We start from the raw sequence: 22119 nt of genomic DNA, 5'->3' as shown, positions 1-22119 counted from the left end.
CACGCTTGGTCTCTTGACTGTTACTCACCCGTATTGTTGGATTGAGATGAGTTGGGGAGGGGGCCTTTCACACAAGCTAATCGAGATGTATGCACTTGGCCGGGGAGTTTAGGGTTTCTGGGGTGAACTGTTTTATTACTTCTCCCTCAAGTCAACAACACAAAGAAGTCAACTTCCGCCAGGTTAATATCCCTACCCTGCCCCCCTGCTCTGCTCAGAACGCTTTAAATCACAGCATTGACTCTTCCTGCCCCTCGCTTAATGCTCTCTTCTCAGTCGTTTGCAAGTCAACTAAAAGGTCGCCTGGGCCTTTGAGTTTGTCACATTCCTGAGCACTAAATCCTGTTTTAATTCACCTTTTGTCCCCATTCTTAATCCATTTGGACATTTGTTGTGTTTCCGTGAGACAGAATATTCCATAGGTCCTCGATTATAAGTGTCTTTTTTTATCGCCCTTAATGTGGATTACAAAAGAATGTTAAAATTATTTGTAAATTCAGTTATTACTGAAATCAAATGATGAAGTGTTGACTTCCAGCTGAAATAAACGGAACATTTGTGGTCAAATTTTATAAACGTATGTGTCTGAATTTTCCCTTTAAAAGTGCTTCAGCTGTGGTGTCAGTCAGAAATCAATGGCTTAAACAGTTCATCAAAGCCCTCTGCAAACAGCCTCATCGCTGGATTTGAATTGGAGCTCTTTAAAAACAGCTACTGTGCCAATCTGTATGCATCCCACTCCTAAGAAATCCACAGACTCTGTTCCAGCCTGAGCCTTTCACTATAGGCTCAGTGCATCTGTGTCGCTAACAACTGCGTTAGCCAGGGGATCTGCTGTCTTCATCAGATGTACTCCTCTGCAGCCTGTAGCATGTTTGGGGATTTTTGTGTTACACTGTTTTCTGCTGCAGAGCTCTGTGTACCTTGCAGCTTCAGTCAAAATGAGGCTCAGGTGTCGAGCAGGTGCAGTGAGACCAGATGTACCAATTTACTCATTGGCAGGAATAACTCGTTACTCCTTGTTTACCCTTTAAATCAGTGTTTGTTTGGAGCTAATATATCGATATGCTGCTAAATTCCTCACATATAACAATAAAAAAGAAAACGCCTGAGGTCACCGTGTCTTTAAGTTGCATTTGTTCTCATTCACTTGCACAGTGCCTGTTCAGGGAGAGCCCAGGGCATTTTCTGTCCCTAAAATGTACACATTTTTCCTAAATGGCTGTTCGGGCAGTCTGCTGTTGTGAAAGCTAACAGATACATGTATCATGTTAAAAAAGGGAAGGAAAAAAGTTACTAAACACAGCACAAGAACATAAAATGAGATTAATGCCAATTAATGCACTTGCTAAATAATCAAACACAGACTCACCTTGCAAGAAAAAGCTACGTCAAATCAAATTATATGTGGTCATAAATGTTCATATTATAATCTCTTGCAGTCAGCGTTGGTTCTTTAGACATCTCACAGTAAAGTACTGTGTAACAAATATTTTAATCAAACTAATCACTCATCCAAATGATACCAAACTTGACAGTGCACAAGCATTGCAAAACGAATCATTGATTAGACTGATTCTTTTAATGATTTGCATCTACATTCTACTGTTTATGATATCCAATGCTGATTTGCATTCAGTACAGTGGATGGTTATTTCATGGGAATAATCTTGGAATCCATATGGTTATTTCTTAGCAATCTACAGATATCAAAAGAAAATTAGCAGGACCATTATCATCAATGATGTCGGTTTTCACTGCCTGCCAATCGAGTCTACTGACTTAAATTTGAAGAAACTGTGTAAAATGTGTATAGACGTGATTGAGAAACATGGTATTTATTTATATTCTGGACAGGTGCTCCTGAACTGAATAAATGAGAATTTTTACTATCACCATTATTACATTATCAATGTTAATTTAGCAGATTGTAATAAACACATTGCCAGCCTGTCTGTAAATTCACTCCCACCCGACGTAACAATATATTTTTGGAACATTTCTGAGCATTTGCCCTAGAGCCATATCAGCTCTATCAGTATACAAACACCTCTCCAAACCACATCTATCAACTCCAAATAGCTTTCACTGAAAAATCAACATTTATTATACTCTGAATATTTGCTGTGTACACGAACCTGTTATGGCTGTCTTGCTTTACAACTAACTTTGAGTCCCTGTCAGACTGTGCATGCAAAGCATTCAATATTTAAAAAGATCAAAACTTTTTGAAAACTCTCTCTCTCTCCTTTACTGTCTGATTTAATTAGGCTGACATTAAAGGTCCATCTTTTGCATCTGCTGGAATCTGTTCTGGCTTTTGTTTTGCAGTATGACTTTGTCGAGCTACTGGACGGCAGTCGGCTTATCGCCAAAGAGCATCGGGCTCTGAGTGAACCGGACACAAGGGCCCGCTCAGACCCAGTTGCCGTCCACCAAGCCGGATTCATCCAGTACCTGGACTCAGGAGTGTGGCACTTTGCGTTTTATAATGACGGACGGAACGTGGAGACCGTGTCCTATAACACCATCATCCAAGGTATGAGGACACACATCTGCTATGAGAATGAGTGCAGTTGAAATAGTGCGTAATAACATGTTCAGAAGACTTTAATTTAGCTGTGCCTGCATGAACAAACACTTAGATATTTGGAAAATCTGGCTGCCACACAAACATGCTGAGCTTTTTAAACTTTGAGAAAGCAAGGAGGCAGATCTGGGCTTCCGTTGGAGGGTAGTGGATTATTGTGCTCAACACTATAATGCAAGACCATACACAGCATTGATCCTTCCCTCCTAACAACCTCTTCAGTGCTCTGAAGTCTGTGAAATTTCCTTGTGGGTTTTGCGGTAGGAAAAACACTGAGGTTGAGTTAACGTTTTTTTCTTTTTCTATTTCCTTCGGGGGTTCCATTGATCTGGCCCTACAAATATAAAGGTATTGACGTGTGAGGTCAAAATTGCCTGGGTCCGACGCTAGCTCAATGAACATCCAATACAAGCTAGAGTAATAACAAAAAAGTTTGCCCCCTTAACGCAGATCAAAATGAGGGTCCCAGTCTTTTGGGGGTGCCTTTTATGAGCGATGGTCTGTTGAATGAACACAAGATCTGTCTGTAGGATATGTCAGATTAACTTCAACTCGGAGAGGATTTGAGTTGTAAACACTCAGGAGATTGCATTGCTTGTGTGGGCATGATCAGTCATTCAAGGGTTTGGGGTGGTGGTGAAGCGTTAGAGGAAATAAGAAAAAGGAAATTGTGTCAAGGAAATACATTTGTTGTAATTTGAAATGCCTTTGTGGCTTTTACTTAACATGGCTTACATGGGAACAATTGGTCTGCAGAATAGTGTTATGGAGGCTTAGACCTTATTCAGACATGGACAAATAGCTGTAAATGTATGCCATGACTGATACAAGCACTGCAGATAAGAGATGCTTAGAAATTCTAAATTAATGCAGGGGGGATAAAAGAAAAATTGCTGGCTTGGCTGGTTTGCAGTATTTCACACATTTTTACAGTTGTCAAATGTTGTATTAAAGAGGAAATTTAGATTTGTTGTAATGTGACAATCTGATGAGTTATTAATTGTTGGAATTACATGCTGCTGTACCCACAGAATCGGTGACAGAGTGCACACACAACTGCTATGGGAACGGGGAGTGTATGGCAGGATCGTGTCACTGTTTCCCAGGATTCATAGGACCATATTGTTCCAGAGGTAATTGCTCAGCGTCTTTATTCATCTTAAAGGGTCAGTTCAGCTAAATTAAAAACAAACAAAGACAACTATATATATGTGTGCTTTAGAAAATTGGATTGCCATAATATAACTGAAGTAAATACACTTTTGTTTTTATAATGGTATGTTTGTCAGTTGGTAGGTTTCCAGCAGTCTCAAACTAGAAATGCAGAATTTGCTGTTTAGACAGTTTAAAGAGACTCCAGTGGATATATTCATGCATTGCTTGTCCACCAGAAAGAACAGCTCAAATATAATATTTGCTTATGTATTGTACAGGCCTTTTCTGTGTGTAGGTCTATCTATCTAGCTATCTGTGACCTGCTCCTGTAAGACTGAGGTGCTTCCTGTTCTGATTCTTGATACGATTTGTGTTCTGGCTTTTGGTCATCACAGGCTATAACTGTACTTGCACTTAATTGTTGCAGTTTCACATTATTGACAACTAACTCCAGCATCTTCATGACTTTCCATTTGGAACCATGCAGATGTTCCTGCTTCCCAGATCAATTTGCTTAAAAAAAAAAAAAGTGATATATAGTTACGGACAGAAGGTCCTGAGTTCAATTCCACCACCTGCTTTCTGTGTGGATAGTGCTCTCCAGGTACTCCAGCTTCCCCCCACTGTCTAAAGTGCAAACAGCTGTCTGTCTCTAAAGATAAGAGGAAGAGACTGGATGGAGAAATAGATACATTTTTAACTATAAGTTCAGTTTAAAACAAGTGCACAATCGATACGTGAATACGAAGTTGTATCTGGGAACATAATTTGCCTACCAACCACTCTAAAGACTCGAGGAAGTTTTCATTCTCTTGGCTGTTTTTTTGGCAAGCTAAGCCTGCGGGCTTGCTTGCTTTACTTTTAAATTATAGACAAAAAAGGGTATCTGATTTCTCATGTAACTGCAAATCTACAGTATTTCTGATGTTTTTCCCATCTACATTAGATGAAAAACAAAAAACAATACAGAATGATAAAAATGTACCTGATGTCTTTCTTCAGCCGCCTGTCCAGTGTTGTGCAGCGGTAACGGCCAGTACACCAGGGGGCGCTGTCAGTGCTACAGCGGCTGGAAAGGCACCGAGTGTGACGTTCCTGCGTCCCAGTGTATTGATCCTCAGTGCGGGGGACATGGGCTCTGTGTTGCTGGAAACTGTGCGTGCAACACAGGACACAAAGGAACCAACTGTGAACAAGGTAACCTGAAAATAAGAATTCATCCCTCCGGATTCAAAGCAGCAAGATGCAACATATTCCTGTGTGAAGCTCGGGGGGAATCGACACAGTCCATTGGTGAAACAATTGGTGTTTTCGACTCCACCAAGCAGATAATGCTTTGGATGTCGTTATTGATACGGGTTGTATGAATTAACTCCCTCTTAGTGTTTCGAACACATCAGGGTACAAGCTGGAACAGATTGAGCAGAGTCTATTGATGCAGTCACCTATTGGAAGGCTCCACAGATGAAGACACTTGTTAAAATCAATCAGTCAATGGCATCTGTTCCTCTGCTTACTAAGGAAGTGCTCCTTCTTCTCTCTTGTCAAGCTCTTTCACCTCCCCCGTTCACTTCAGTACTTCAGTGCATTCAACTTTATTGATCTCCACGCAGACAAAAAGCAATTATAAGCTCAGATTTACAGCTTACAGGAGCTTTTGACCTTACATGTAAAATGCTATTAAGTTCTTTAATGAATATACTGTGGTTTTCTTTGAAGTGAAACAATATGGGAAGGAAACATTTATGGGAGGAAGCTGCTTTTGTAGCTCCAAGTAAGGGCTCCAGTTTGACAAATTGGCAAATAATCATTATCAGCGTCCGAGTAGATATAGAAATGCACGGCGCAATCAGAAAAACGTTGCAGGAAATTATCCCTTGTTAGTAATGGGTTGATTATGTTGGTCATAATTGCCAATTATTAACCTAGATCAGCAAGTTGGTCTGCAAATTGTTAATAGTAATTGATTGTATCTGTCTAGACACTAATTGTGCTGCTTTTCCTATCGCCTGTAATGGAGCATAATTATGCTGCCAGTATGTTGGAAGCACCCTATAATATACCGTAGAGGAGCTGGTTGAACATAGGGTGGAAAATTACTACTGGCCACCACCAAACCCTGCAAAAAATTTCAGCTGCGCCTCACCAGCCATCATCTTGCACTCAAGTATTTCCACTCTAAAATGATTTTTGGCTGGTAGCAGACTCAAAGTGGCCAGGGTAAATAAGTAGGGTTATATCCAATCTAAAAGTGGTAAACTGACATTGCTGTCACACTTGCTGTGTGTCCTCAGTGGACTGTGTGGACCCGACGTGCTCTGGTCACGGAGCCTGTCATCATGGCGAGTGCCACTGTAACCCAGGCTGGGGAGGGATCAGTTGTGAGATCCTGAAGAGCACTTGTCCAGAGCAGTGCTCCAGTCACGGCACCTTCAACACCGACTCGGGAACCTGCATCTGCGAGGCGAACTGGACAGGTGCCGACTGCTCCATAGGTCAGAACGCTTTTTCGCTTTCTTTCCACCTCCTAAAGCTATCGTGTGTGGGGTTTATGATTTTAGGTTATGTAATAATTATTATTTTCAAAGTCATTAAAGAATAATTCTATTTAATAATTCATTTTAATTAATAGTTTGCTCAGTGAAACCTTAATGTGATGAAAAACGGTGACACACACATACCTTAAGGTCAAGAAGAAATCTGTGAATTGGAGCTAAATATGAAATGAATAAAAACGTATCACACTGGATCTCAGCAAGACCATTTACCTTGAAAGGTGACACACTATTTAATACCGTTCTATTTCGTTCCTTTGCTTTCCTGTCAACCGACTAATTGAGCTTCAGCTTTAACTTGATTTTCATTAATATAATGACAGAAGTTTGCCTAGTTTGTGTCGCAGCTCTGCTTTTGGTCTTTTTCATATTTTAGGCACCTTTTCAAATTCTACACATTTGCCAAAATAGAATTAAATTAAGTTGGTGTTAAATCTGTAGTCTTTTATTGTATTTGTCTGTCGCATTGCTGATTAGTGCAGGGTTGTTCCACAAACAAGTCAATGCAGACAGTGCAGCGAGATCTATAGTATTTTTTTTTTTCACTTTTTTGTGGAAGAAGTTTCTCTAACGAGTAATTGGTACCACATTTCTCTGCGTGTATTCCAAATAAACTCCCCCTCTTGCTGTGCACAGACACCGGGTATCGTAAACAGCAGATGTATAAGCCTTTATTACCGGTTTTAAGTTGAAATAAAAGCTGTCTCACACAGTGCGGTGCATCTACTTCTGGTTATCTTATTAAGAAACCTAAGCAACAATTATTTAAATTTTGAATAGAAATTAAAAAAAGGAATTAGAAGAGAAATTTGTGTGATTTATGATTTGATCTTTAATAATTTACAAAAAAAAAAACAAAAAACGACACAATTTGAGGTAATTTATCACTGATGTTTTTGAAATATCATTAAAAGAACATTGAAGAACAATTTGTTTTCCTAAATGAATATGCCACGTTTTGGAATGAACATTTTAAATCAGTCATAAATCAGTGTTTCTCAGCTTTCTCACACATAAAGCACAAAGGAAACAAAATTATTCATTTGTTGAGTTCCACTGAATCATAGCCTGGGACTGCACCAACAGATAATGATGAATAGGAGTTTGGCTGACTGACATTTCTCATCTGAAGAGCCATGAATACATGTTGCTTTGGTGTTTTATGAGCACTGCTGTTGGTTACACCTTTTTTATACCACCCCGTTTCTTGTTTATTTTCACAATACAACATTTTCAACTAAAGACAGTATGTTTTATGATGAGGAAGCGTTCCCAAATGGGCAAATGGGAATAACAATACCAAATGTCTGTTTACATGACACAAGCACTCTAAAATATCTGAAAACCCCCCCCCCCCCAAATCTCAGCTGTTTACCAAGTGAAAGTAAGAAAGTAATTTCACCTGACTCCAGGAAACAAACTCGACACAAAGGCTTTGTTGGATATAAGGAGACAAATAATGACATGAGTCACTCATGTTTGGACATAAGTCTAGACTGAAATCTGTCCTAGTTCTGCTAAGTTCATGCTTTGCTTTTCTTCCTAAACTTTCTTTGTTAAAAAACCTACAAAACCAGCATATGACTTTGCTTAAATTGGATTACCAGATCTGATGTTATGGGTTTTGATTTGCTTACCAGTTTGAACCTAAATGATTTTTTTTTTTTTTAAAAGGAAAAAAAGGCAACTGCCTCATTTTGTCACAGGCTGAATAACTCAAACTGCCGATGTGATCACGCCGTCAAAGTTGTGTAGTGAACACTTGTTGCATGTGCAGATTATAAACGCAGCATATGTTCAGAACAAAAGCGTCGACTCCACGCTACTTTTCCTTGACATGGCATATGTTCTTCTTGAAGAACAACACAAATGTATTTTTAACATCATAAATGCAATGTAGTTTTGCTGCAGCTTTAGGTTTATTTTCGAGGAGATGAGAACAATTAGTATTCCCAGCTGCTCACAGCACACCCTTTTCATTTGTTACCAGGTTTGCATTCAGGCGGTTTATCTCTCGACACAGGTAGGTGACATGATAGTTCAAAGGCTGGCCCCTCCCATCTGTTATCTGTGCGTGAGATGTAGATGATTTATTTGCAGTTCCCCCCCTCTTGGAATACACTATTTCTCTGTGCGTTAAAACCAGAGAAAAACACATGCTGAGTCAAACAATTAAAACCAGAAAGTTGGAGTTTGTTTCAGTCAGTATAAAAGGCTGTTGAATATATTACTTTTGGCTGAACTTCAAGCAGAAATTAAAGCATAAGAAGGCTGGATGGTACGTTTGAGATGCCTGTGCAGGCTTTTTGAAGCAGCATGTTGCCAGTTTGGTTGGCACTCAAGAAAAAAAAAAAAAAAGGAATTTTGTTGGTGAAAAAAATTTCTTCTTTTCTTTTGTGTCTCACTTTATTTTCTGTTTTTTGAAAGAGAAGTCATTTGTTATTCTATTAAACCTTTTGACATTTCAAACACAATCCTCTCACTCAGCAAGATATCTCAGGCTTGTCAATAGTGAGGGTGGCCTCAGTGCGGTCCACAACTTAGGGAGTTTACTCACCTGGGTGGGTGGAGAATTCCTTCGTAATTAATGCTGCGGTTCTTCTTTAATTAAATAAACTTTAATTAACAAGCGCGTAGCATGAATCGACCGCCCACAACCTCTCAGTCAGGGGCATGTTAAAGGCAGATAAACACTTTTGGACTAATGAAAAATTGATTGCATAGATTCTATGGGAAGGAGGTATTCCTTTGGAATTGAATGACTCCTCTCCAGAGGCACACTTAATATTCTACAGTGTCGACTCAGCTTAATCAGAACCATCCAAGGTCCGTCAATCGAAGAAAAACTCTATTCAGAATGCTGGAACAGAGAGTTAAAAGAGCCTCAGTAAAGGGGATGAACATAGGAAAAGCAGCAGGGGTGGATTGGTTTTAAAAACAAAAAAAACCATGAACATCTAAGACTTGTTACATTTTGGGCAGCAGAATGAAGCTGGCTAATTTGCTTTCACTGACAGCTATACCAAGTTTTAAAAAAGCACCTAACTTTTTCGTCATGCGGCTCTAAATTTTCTATAGCATTTATAGTCACTTAGAATTTGAGGACATACTTGAGCTTCTTTCGTCTCGCACACTGACGGCTATTGTCACAGCAGAAAGCTTTATGGCTCTTCTGTTCGAAAGCTTTGATAGAAGCTCTTAGTTCCAGGAAATCAACATTTCTTATTCCCAGACAAGAGCAGCCACAGATTGTTGAGCATTAGCTTTAGCCTCGTACAGACTGATTTACTTACCACCCATGGATTCAATCATTTGAATTTTGTAAAGATAACACAGATTTATAACAGCTGCTCAGTTTTTTTTCAGAACTCCATACTTGAAGACATGCTGATCTAACATTTTATAAGAACCCACTTAAATCCATAACCCTCGCCTCAGTCTGCCAAGACGCCATGCAAATGAGTGTTCGTAATATGTAAAACCTTAAAAGTGGTTGTTTTGGAAGTTTTTGGATACACAGTAATTGCAGTGTTTCATTGTTCAATGCTTTTATGGTGATGACAGGCTTTGTTTCATTTGATGGTAACCACACTTGTAAAAAAAAAACAGTTTGTGAAATAATTAGAATTTTAAAAAAATAGTTACAGGAGCTACAGCAAAAGCAAGAAATTAACTGTTGATTGTGCGCGTGCTGGAAAGAAATGTCCTTTTATTACGATACTGTCATGAACATTAGTTTTACTGAAAATGACCCTTCTGTTTTTCTTTTCCGTCCTCTTTCTTTCTCCCTTTCCTATCCCTCACTCGTGTCTGTTCCGTCTGTAACAACTGAAAATAAAATAAAATAAATAATAAAAACAAAGGTCGATCAAATGGACCAATACGGCAATGCCACGATGATCCATTTGGCAAAGTAAATCCATTGGGTATCCTTGTTGGTCTTCAGACAACAATTCTGATGGCTAAAGAACCAAATGGGACAGGCAAAAAAAAAAAAAAAATAAAGTTTTACTGAAAATGGGAGAAAGATGTTATTGAGAAATAAATTTCCTATCAGCTAGATGTCGAATGAGTCATACGTTATTAATAAGAAGACCAAGTGCTTATTTTTATATACCTATAAAGAGTCTATAAGTGATTATTTTATACACTTTGCTATCTAAAGAAGTAGCACAAGCAACTTCTCGGGTTAAGGGGAAAAAAAGAGAAAAGTCCAAGGTGCCCATTTCTTCCAAATGCAACTTGTTTTGGGCTCGGAAAGCAGATAAACCTTCATAGACTTCCGTGTTAAAAGGCCAAACTTGAGAGAAGAAGAAAAGCAGGTTTACAGCCTGGTACAAAAGAAAGAAGTTTATTTTATGGGATTATTTTTCTATGTATTATCCGCTGGTTAAGTCTGACGTCATTTCCAGGTCCAAAGACTCCTTTGGTTCCCAAAATCAAACACTCAGGGGCGGGTAAAAGTTAAAAACAGTCTGAATTCTTTCAGCTCCAACAAAATAATCAGTGTGGCTGTTCTCCCAGGTTTTTCAATAAAGTTTAACATCCAAGAAGCTATGAAAACAGGATTTACAAAGTTTAGTGGAGTTGGAACTTTGCAAGAAGTTAGCTCTTTAGTTTCCCGCTAAAGATGATAGAATATTTTCTGATTGAAGTATTTCGGGAAAAAAACAACAACAAAAATGGCTTTTCTATCATTATGGACATAAACAGAAATGCAAAAATAAATAACAACGACATTTGAAGAGTTAGTAAAGGTGGGTTACCTGACTTAGAATCAAATGATAAATAATATATAATTAATAATTTTTTCCCTTAGTAAAAGGTTTTGTTGAGGGTAAACGGGCAAAGCCAAACATGAAGCAAGAAAAATGCTGAAAACAGAGAAAAAACCTCAAAAAACCGTTAATAGAACGTCTAAGATCACATCCACAACACGAGGATGGTTTTGAATATATTGATGTGTTGTTTGAATTACTGTGGAAAAAGTCATGATCCAAAGCTTAATATCAACGGTGAAGCGCAGGATAGTCGAAGAGCACCTGCTATGGTTGACTTTTGACAGCAGTACAGTATGTCAAACATTCACACAACCAATAGAAACACAGAATGACCAGAGCAGGCTCTGTAATAGACAGAAATTCCATATTACAGGCATAGCGCAGCAGCCAGTGCAACCATAATTTCCGACTTGGTCAACCTAGCGGTCGGCGCACAGCATGTCGCTTTTTGTGTGAAACGGCCCTGATTTTTTTCTGAAGCATCCACATAGTCATAGAAAATGATTCTTTCTATTAAATAAAACAGCATTACGACACGTTAAAAAGACTGCAGCCTCTGTGGATGCAGCAGGATCTTGGACCACGAAACATGATTGATACAGCACTGCTTAACAAGCGAGAGGGGCTTCTCTGAAAGACAGGTGGTGGTTTGACAGACGGCTAATTTGAGTCACTGAACTGGAGCTATCCTCCATGTTTGTAGTGTTTGATCCTTTTAGCACATTTTAAATTTAATTATGTTACAAATTTTACGTTTTTTGTGGACAGTTATTTAAGATCGTGCTAGAGGTCTCGCTGTTTTTTTTCTCTTTGTATTTCTTTGTTTTTTTGTCAATCAGCTTTTCTAGCATTATTTATCCATCCATCCACTTGCTTCCACTCGCCCTTACGACAGATGGCATGTTATTATTTATGTTGGTGCTAATTAGCAGGTACTTATCTGTGAGATGCATCCATATAGTGTATGAATGCACCCTGCTAGCCTTAGCTGATAACTTGGCACTCTACCCTTTCGTCTGGCTCCAGACTACAACATGGCAACTCCCCAAATACCGAAGTCAGAGATTCAAAATGGTGCAAACAAATGGCTGAATCTTATGTTTTCAGAGCTTTTTCTTTGTTTCTTTGTTTCTTTGTTTGTCTGCACCTCGCTGAGAGGCGAAAGGAATGTGGGAGGTGTGGCCAACACGAGTGCTCCAATGGGACATACAGAATATTTGAATGTTATAACCTTTAATTTTTCATTTCTTCAGTGTGCATTTGAACTAGTTTCAGTACACCCCGTGCATATTGCAGTGTACAGTCGTTTAAAGGCTACATGGGAAACATAGGATTTTCACCTGGATCCATAAAAGTGATCATGTCATATGTCAAGATTAATATGATAAATTGTAGATGAAGAAATATTATTTTTTCTTACCACTCAGTCTGCATTTTGGTAAAGTAGCAGCAGGAAACTTAAAAGGACATTTTTTTCTATGCAAATTATTCTTTTTTTTATGTCTGTCGTGCATTCCAGTCTACACTCTTTTTAAAAAGAATTGTTTCCACAACAAGTCCACTGAGATCCATATCGCACAAGAAAGCAGCAAAGGCCTGACATTTCCCGTGTATAACGATGCGTCTTAAACATTCTTTTAACAGATAGCAGTAATTTTGACTCTTTAGATGAAATAGTGTCAGACATTGAAGTAGTTGCCTTGCAGTGTCGAGATTTTTCTTGCACGGTTTTTATGTCTTGTTTACAGTTAAACTTATTGGCCCACTTTAACTGAGGAAGCTCACACTTAGCAAACATCAGAGCGTTTTTTTTCTGCGTTGGCAGATGCATCTATTCAGCATACAAAAATACACGAGTCTAGAAGGGAGGGGGAAAAAGGACTTTTCAAGGAACAGAAGCTACATGTCTCCATGGCTCTTTGTTTTGCGACAGAGGTGTGTGTGGTGGACTGTGGCCCCCACGGCTCCTGCATAAGTGGTGTGTGTCACTGCGAGGAAGGCTGGACAGGACCAGAATGTGAGCAGAGGGACTGTCACCCACGCTGCATCGACCACGGAGTCTGCCGAGAGGGCAAGTGTGACTGCCACCAGGGCTGGACGGGTGAACACTGCACCATCGGTGAGCCATGGTGACACATACAGTAACGTACACCTACACACCCTTGACAGAAGGGCACAAACTGCAGAGGAAATTCATTTATGGGCAGATTTAAAAGGGCAGCTCTGGAGTGTGAATGTCAGTATTTTCAGCGCAGCTTCAAGCATCAGGCACAGATTGTGGTACTGCTGTCGCTGCTTACCTTTTCAATACAACTACCTTAGCATGGCAAGTGATGAGTAGTTTTTGATGATATTCACAGAGCTTAGAGGTAAACAACTGCGTCTTGCAATCCAATTTTCAGAGATCACTGAACCAAACACTGTATCCATGATCTTTATCCTTATCTTCCTTTTTTTTAATGTTTATTTATATATTTATATATCTTCTAAACATTTCTGTGTCTTATAACATTTCTTCTAAATGTCTGTCAGACACAGTCAGCGTTGGAGGGTAACTCAAAAAGATTTACTCTGCTACATGTTTATTACGGATTTTTAACATCAGTTTATCAAACCTGTCGCATTTTTGAAACTATATAAGACCTTTTTGTCTCAATAACTAACCAGATGCAATAACAAAGCACTTCTCGTGTAAATATTTAGGTGCTGGAGAATAATCCAAATTTTATGGTATAAACACTTTTACAATAATTACTGAGCATTTTAGTGTCAGATTTTCCTTCAGAGTGACTCTATTTACACGGTCTTGCTGCTTTTTCAGTAAAAGCTTTGAGTGCTTCCACCCCCACTAGCTTCGGTGACTATACTGAACATAATAGCACCATTTTTCAATGTATTCATTCCGTTCATTGTTATTAATTTGATGAATTTTATTATTTATTTTAAAAAAAATTTTGTTGGCTGCTGATCCTTTTGGCCACCAGCTTCTGTTCAACAAATCTATTTGTCTTTTACCTGCTGTCAAATATTGTGGTGAGTATAAATGTACTGGAGGTGGATTAAAACTAGAATTAAACCTTGGAAACAGAGAGAAACTTGACAAAATGAATTTCTGTTACAAGGTTGCCAGTTTTGCTTTTAAATCAAGATGTAACGAAACATTTTCCAAGTTTAAAAAAAGAAGCGCCGGGATCTTACGCACAGATGTTATCTCGTCTCTTTAGAGAGAAGAAAAAACATCTTCTTGCGACGCCGTATTACAATTAACTTTGTAATTTAGAGCATCGGTTTAGATATTCAACCTTTCGCCTGCTGAAGTGACGCCTCTTTTAGTGAGTCAAGGGCAGGTATTTAGGGAGCCAAAAAGCCACGGGTAGGCCTCTTTGGAATATCATTTTCCTGAAATGGCAGTGCTTCACCTGGCATTAATGAGGATAATGAGTTCTGAGATGTCACTTCCTATTGACCTTTAACTCAAGCTTCCTTCACACCTTACCCTTTGTCAAAGGTCCTGTAGTTAAACCTTGACCCGCCGCTTCAAGCAGCATTCCCCCAAGTGTAATTTCCAACCTCTCAATGCCGACACATTCTCTCTGAAACAAAGATCTAGCACTCCAAACTCTTGAACCCTAATTATGTATTTACAAGTTCTCTCATCAGCAATCCCGCTGTCCACAGCGCATATCCATCTCCAAGGGGAGACGAGATTGCAGTGAGGGAGTTGTTGGAGGGGTCACATTCCTGATCTTATTAATCTTTCCCTCCTAAGCGCCGACTGTGCATCATCCATTTTCGCTTTCTTTCCTTCCTTCTGTTTAAGGTTCCCAGCAGGAAAGTAACTCCTTGCTTTGGATGCAGGGTCAATGAATAGGCAGTGCGTTACCTTTTCTTGGACGACTGGGAGCCTATTTTGTCTTTCAAACCCTGAATAACTGCCATTTGCACAAAGCGTCTTTTAATCACATTACATGGTCAGAGTCTGAATAGAGGACTTCCTTGGCCATTGTATTGTCACATGGATCTAGATCCTGTTTCATATGCAAGGCTTAACCCATTGTCGCTGCTTTCTCAGTACTGCAGTTTTCCGCTAAGGTGTTTTTGATTTGTCTTTGTGTGCTGCTGGTTCGTTGGCACGCTGTTGTTAAAATCGCTGAAGGAGAGATGATGGGGGAAAAAAAGTATAGTATTCTGCTTCATGATGCATTCATATTGGAATCAGGGCCGAGCCTATACTCCTGACAAGCAGACAGTAAAATGTTTTGAAGCAGACCCAGATGAAACTGGCTCATACACTCTGACAACAAAGAGTGTTATAACACACAGATATAAAGAGAAACAGTGCGCTCGCCGTTATTTTAGACCATCTTTCTATGGCAAAGTAAATCAGCTGGAGAGTTTTAAAATGAATATTTCACTGGGAACATATTGCCGAATTCTTTTATATTGCTTCCTGTAGACAGAATACAAATCATTATCGGCATCTATAATTCTGATTAATCACTTAGTGCTTTAATTAACATCTACACTCACTTTTTAAATGCTAGATGTTTCCTCTTGATGTAGCAAAACTGTGGATCCATCCCTCTAAATATGCTGCTTCTCTTTCTTCTTCTTCTCTTACATAAATGTCCTACTTGTCAGTTTTCCCCCCTATTTACATATCTTTAACTAACTTTTTCTTATGTCCATTCTCTTTTCTATTTTATGTTTGTGTGCCTGCCTGTCTGTCTCTTTGCAACTCCGTCTTGGCTTACATGTATTAGCCCTGGATTCAAGAGTATCAGGTAACAAAACAAAAAAAAAAAAAACACTTTACACTTGAAAATTATACACTTCACTCTAGATATTTTTTTCTGAGCCAGCTGAACACCTTTATTTTGCTTAAAAATGTGAACTGTGTTAGCAATGGGTGAGCTCACTGCTTCCCTCTCTTTCAGTAATATCAATAACATCCTGTCACTCATGCTTAATATTAGCTATTCGGCTCAATCACCATAACCACTGTGATACATTCAGAGGAGAGAGATTGAAATTAGAGCAGCAGCTAACACGTGGGGAGGACAGCAATAATCTTCGGGAAAACTACCTGCAAAGCTTCTTTTCCAAATATTTAAACCAAGTTGGCAGGTACATCAGCTTTATGCCAACCACGGTTTCCACTTTTTGTACTCCCTGTAAGTTACAATAAGTAAATGTGTTTGTCAGTCTTAGCTCTCTGCCACCACAGCGATAAGTAATTTTCTTTTCCAAATGTTTCCCTTTCCTCGGTTGTGTAATAGGAGCAGTCAAGATAGGATATAAAGGTAAATTGAACCACTACCCCCCCAAGGGAGATTGTCACGAACAATCCCTCCCTGCTCTTTGTCTTTCCTAGCACGGCGTATATACACCTGTTTTATGTCCAAGTCGATCATAATGTTTCTGCTGTGATCCTGCTCCCCTCGATATGTCCCCTCATTTCCTGTCCGTCCTTACCAGTCTCACACCAGACTCCACGGTCCCTTCTCCTCCCTGTCTTAATTCCCTGTGTCTGCCAGATTAAACGCCCTGAACTGGTGTGGTTTAGTCATGTTTGGGCTCCCTGTCTTCACCCTCCACTAAAAGGAATGCGATCTGGCAGCAAGTGCACTGTTTTCTGTAAATGTGGAGACTCTAGACCCTCCCTCCTCTTCTCACTCTTCTCCCTGCTATTTACATACACTTCCTCTTCCCTTTGATGTTGCTGTTACTTCACATGAGTGCTTCAAACATCTGCAATGTACTACTCCTGCTTTAATTATATTCAGGCAAAAAAAAAAAGAAAAAGCAATGAACTTCCAAGACAGTGTTTCGAGCTTCTTAAATGGGATTTGTGCAACTATTAACTAAAATAGAAGAAGAAGAAGAATTGCAAGATCCTTGAAATTCTGATTCACATGTAAACAAGAAAATTGTTGGGGAATTGACATTAAGAGACTGCAGTTCATTTAAAAATCACAGTGTGAGGATCCATGTAACCTTAAAAGATGCTACTTCAAAAAGAGCCATCCAGACTTTGATTTAAACACAAAATCACTGCTGTGAGCATTTGACTCAACAAGCATTCGCAGCATCTCCCACTGGCTTTTCAACAGTAAGCAAACAACGGAGATGGTTTGTTGTCCTTTTATCCCATGCATTTCCCTTTATGCTGTGGTTGCACATTATAGTAAAACTCATGTGAAACGACCGTAACGCCTCACAACTCCCCACCTCCCCTGCCCCCCATCCCCAGTCCTGTTGGAGGTGTATTGTACCGTACGTTCACTTATTACTGTCTTTTTTCTTCTTTTTTTTAATCATTTTTGTCCCTCCTTCTCCTCCGTCCACTCTAAAAGCCCCTTTCGCTCTTGTCTTCTCACCCCTTCCTCGCCTTCTCATCCTGATTTCCTCGTCCTGATGCGTTTGGCTGTTTGACATATACGTGATGTGTTGACAGACGGCTGCCCCGGGCTGTGCAACAACAATGGGAGGTGCGTCCTGGATCAAAACGTCTGGCACTGCATCTGCCAGTCAGGATGGAGAGGGCTGGGATGCGATGTAGCGACCGAAACGCTCTGTTCAGATGGCAAGGATAACGAGGGAGGTAGGAAGAAGTAAAAGCTTCATACAAATTGTCTTTTTAGCCTTGGAAAAAAAAACTGGTGCGTATCTCTTATTGCACCAGACAGAAAACTGGCTTTGATGTGGCTCCTCGGTGACATTGCAAACAAACAAAACAAATCAATCATACATAAAACATCACTGGAAAGAATATGCTAATGTAGAGGCAGAGCAGATTGTTAAACAGCATGCTTTAAAATATACAGTAGATCAATTATAAAGACTTGTTGGCACTATATATTAAAACTCTGCAAGCTGGATTTCTAATGAACTTCTCCTTGGCCTAATCAACACCCCAGAACTTTTGAGGTTCGCGTGTGGCGACAGACACTTCACACTCTGTGTCAGTGCAGGATCTCTGTCGGTGCTTTAATGAACTTAAGTTCATGTAAGAAGTCATCTTTGTGTATCAGAGGTGAACACAGTAATAGAGATGCTTATGTTTTCCTTCGTCAAACCCAAACATATCCAGGTCAACCGAGCTTTTCCTCCCTGTCTTGACCGCCCCTCCTGTTTTCCAGACGGGCTCATCGACTGCATGGATCCAGACTGCTGCACTCAGATTGCCTGCCAGGGTCAGACCTACTGTCGTGGCTCACCTGACCCAGCTGCCATCGCAAGCCAGAGCCAGAGTTCAGTCGCCCAGTCTTCTTCTAAGAGCTTTTATGAACGCGTCAGTTTTTTGATCGGCCCCAGTGGCAGTCACGTGATACCCAGGGATAACCCTTTCAACAGCAGGTAAGCAGCTTAATGAGTTACTGACAGCTTTTTAATTATTTGGATCCAGTTAGCTGTTTGCTGTCTCATTACCGGTAGAGAGGCACACCTGTGCAGCCCCTCGAAAATGTCGTAGGATCTCACATCTTTGTCTTTGCAGTCAAAGTGACAAGCCTGTTTACAGTCGCTTGGTTGCCACACGGTTTTATTTATTTATTCTACAAGTTGGGATTAAGTGGTTCAGGAATAAGCTTGCTCCCTGTTAAAATCAGCCCTTATGACTATAAAAACATAAGGATTAGACTGCTTAAACCCAGATAACAGGACCATGTGATTTTCCAAATTGAAAAAGGAAAGTACAGCATAATTTAATTTTTGCATCAGTGAGCTGCCCGTCACACACAGTTTGTATAACAGAGACCTGATAGAACGCTTTCTCATTTAAATCTGTTCTTCCATCAAAAAACATCAAACACGGATAATTTTGTCAAGTTATTACTGACTGAAAAAATTAGAAAAATCCTGTTGTTGCAATGTTGTACATGATGACCACTTTGATGACAATGAGTCACTTCTTTAGTTCATAACTCATAAAGGTGACATTTCTGTTTTATAAGAAGGTACAGGATTGCAGAAAGTTTCCTGTAATTATTAGCCACGGTGAAAGGCAGATTTGTCAGTTGTTTGGCTGCTCACTGCTACCAACTATGATACACTGTCATGAAATTCTGTGCAGGCAGTCATTTTAACCTGGAGAATGTAAAATGGACATCACTTTGACCCTGAAAAACAGCATCACAGTTATACCCATTTTCTACATTCTCCTCTGCTTATCCACTTCATGGTCATGGGGGCGGGGCTAGAGCCTAGCCCATCTGTCATACGGTGAGAGGCATGGTACTCCCTGGACAGACAATCAGTGTGTTAATTGGGTAATCACCAATTAACCAAACACTGCTCAGGTCTCTGGACGCACAGAAACAAAAACTGCACACAGAAATGTTTAGTGTAACCTCGCAAAGCTGCTCAAAAACTATTCTTTTGTTTTATTATTATTTTATTTTTTTTCCTCACATTCCTCAAGAAGTTTAGTCTTTTGGATTTCGACTCTTTGACATGCACCACTAGATATATTTACCCCACATTCTACCCACACAGATTTATTGTGCTTCTGAGACATTTTGACACTGATGGGCATAAAAGCTGAAACTTTTTGTGTTTCTCAGGACTCCTTTTATTCATTGTGACACCTTGCACTATGCCTACGTCTTTTTCTTGAGCTCGTTGCATGAATTTGATTTTTAGTGGTTTTTGTATGACTGAAAAGTTTGATGTAAAGAGCAACAAGACCTTACCTCATGATTAAAGTACTGTACAATATCTCTGTGCAAACTGAAGAGACTGTTATATTTTTCATGTAAACTTCGGTGCATTCCCACATCTGTTCAGAATCACAAGAAGAGTTTGTTTTGTGACTGATGGAGAGGAAAATGATTGCCAAACTGTGTGCAGAAGGCTTTGGGAATATTTCCGCCAATAGTTTAAAGTAATCCTTATGTAAATAGCATGCTTTACTGAAAATATAGAATGAGGCAATTCCCCACAGCCGGGTTCTCAGTAATCCTCATCCTCATTGTCTTCAGCTTAATGTCGATTTCATGTCTGGCAGTGGCATTAGCTCTCTTGCTCAAAATATTCATTTGCCTTTTTATCTCCTCATAGAAGTTAGTTTTATAGTCAAAAACAGTGTTTTAGGAGCTCTGCAAACATGCGTAGTCCTAAATTTTACAAAATTAATTACCTTTTTTTAAATCTTATCGCTACATGGCAAATACTGCATACATGAAGTACATTTTGAAAGAGTCATATAATGAAGTAGAATTTAGTAGTGACAGGGTTTGTTTGGAGACCCCTTTTTGTTTTTTAATTCATTTGAGGTTATAGCGTGAATAATTTATCCACTGCCTTTGCAGAGTATACATTATGAGAGTCTCTGAAGCACTGGAACAATGCCAGAAGAGAAGACTTTCAGCGACGGTAGTGACTGTTATGCCAAGCCGTAGAGTATCTGATGTTTAAAGGTAGAGAAATGAGACACAGCTAGAGGTCATTCATGTCCTTCTATTTTTAAGAAGTCATTGTGTTAGCCCAGAGAAAGGCAGCCGATTTCAGTGTGTGGTCAGGTTTCAGAACTCAGCAGTAAAGTTGTCCCTCGTATAGCACAGAGAATAAAACATGTGTTGTGGTGTAGTGCCCCCCCCCCATCCCCCCAACCCTCTCCCCTGCACAATAGTTCCCCAGCCATATCACATGTCCCCACACAAGTCTCCCGCTGGGTTTTGAGACGTTGTTTTTCTACCGCCAGTCTGGCACAATGACAGATAAGAATGCATGAATTATATGATTCATTTCTGGGGTTTCAGCAGGTGGTGCGACTTTGCGTTTGTTTGGTGGTTCAGTTCTTGTATCATCCGTCTGCCTCTCAAAAGATTAATAGAGTCACAGGGAAGGAAGAGGGAACCTTCGCTGTGGCTCTTAAGTGGCCTTGTTCTTTGAGCCAGTAAATAAACGATGGGAGATGGTTGTACCAGACATGGAGCGGGAGGGAAATGAGAGGCTAAAGCTGTTGATCATCTTTCTTTCTCGCTCTCTCTCGCACACACGCTCTCACTCTCATATACGTAATGACCCGGAGATAAAGTGGCAAAATAGAACATTTTTTGCCCACCGGTGAAAAATGCAGAGGGAACGCTTTTAAAATTCTGCTCCACGGCTGAGAAATTGGAACAGCTAAATGTTGATGGAGAAATATAGTTTTGTCTTTCCCTTTAACTGTACCTTCAAACAGAGGACTACCTTAACAAATCGCTTCGCACTTAAGAATATAAAAATAAAGATTAGTGTTTGACAAGTTCTACCTGCAGGCCCAGCAGTCGTGATGAATAATGGCAGAGGATGAGGATATCTGATGCTTTAAATTATGTATGAATATTCCGTGTTTGTGATTTACAAAGCAGAAATGCACAAGAAAATGCCTTTTTTTTAGGGGAAAACAGGGAATGAACTGCTAGAGGTGCTGAACCTATTGACCAGAAGCAAATCCATTTACCAGCAGGGAAAATCTGAGTTGGGGAAACTAAATGAGTAATGCTCCCCCATGCCAGACTAACTACCACAGAGGTACCCTAAAGTGAAGCATTTAACACCCCATCCCCACCCAACACTATAACCACCACTGCCGCTGCCATTTGCTCCAGTAACATTACAGTTTGACCAGCGGTAGAGGGTGAACTACATAAATTATAAATCTGCCACCATATGTGAACATCTGGTGACAGATTTATGTTTCCAACACATTGTTGTGTTGGAAACATAGACATAGTGTGTTCAAAAATTCTCTTTTCTTCTTTTTGAACCAAACGTATACACACATTGTTGCCCACAGACTTTAAATGAGCAAAAGCCTCCGCTTTTGACTCGTCACTGCCTAACACTGTATGTGTTCTGTATTCCAACTGCATTTTTCCTTTCACATCTAGAGTACTTATGGCTTCACCTTGTAAAAAATCGCTGTGGCGATTCTGTTGTGTTGTAGAACTGCTTTTCTTTTTCAAAACCCTTCATTTTTTTCCATTTGTGACAGTTTGCCTCGAGCATTGAATTTTGTTGTTCTGAATTCCTATAAAGTGCCTTTTGACAC

The 22119-nt window shown here is 39.7% G+C and overlaps 1 protein-coding gene across 4 annotated transcripts in view; it reads left to right on the top strand.

The window, feature by feature from the left end:
• The window catches only part of si:dkey-237h12.3 (teneurin-3), a 133513-nt gene that overhangs the window by 78631 nt on the left and 32763 nt on the right, over window positions 1–22119 (top strand). For 3 of the 4 annotated variants that reach the window (XM_012919787.3, XM_012919785.3, XM_076889449.1), the window contains 9 exons: window positions 2332–2539; window positions 3622–3723; window positions 4748–4942; window positions 6040–6240; window positions 13015–13200; window positions 15845–15865; window positions 16361–16384; window positions 17539–17685; window positions 18224–18440. In XM_012919787.3, the coding sequence (XP_012775241.3) occupies window positions 2332–2539; window positions 3622–3723; window positions 4748–4942; window positions 6040–6240; window positions 13015–13200; window positions 15845–15865; window positions 16361–16384; window positions 17539–17685; window positions 18224–18440 (1301 nt within the window). The remainder of the gene's footprint in view (window positions 1–2331; window positions 2540–3621; window positions 3724–4747; window positions 4943–6039; window positions 6241–13014; window positions 13201–15844; window positions 15866–16360; window positions 16385–17538; window positions 17686–18223; window positions 18441–22119) is intronic. The other variant, XM_076889441.1, reaches the window with a different exon arrangement.

This window comes from Maylandia zebra, linkage group LG2 (assembly GCF_041146795.1).
Source record: "Maylandia zebra isolate NMK-2024a linkage group LG2, Mzebra_GT3a, whole genome shotgun sequence".
NCBI lineage: Eukaryota > Metazoa > Chordata > Actinopteri > Cichliformes > Cichlidae > Maylandia > Maylandia zebra.
The sequence above is the reverse complement of the archived record's forward strand: the minus strand, read 5'-3'. Positions and strand labels throughout refer to the sequence as shown.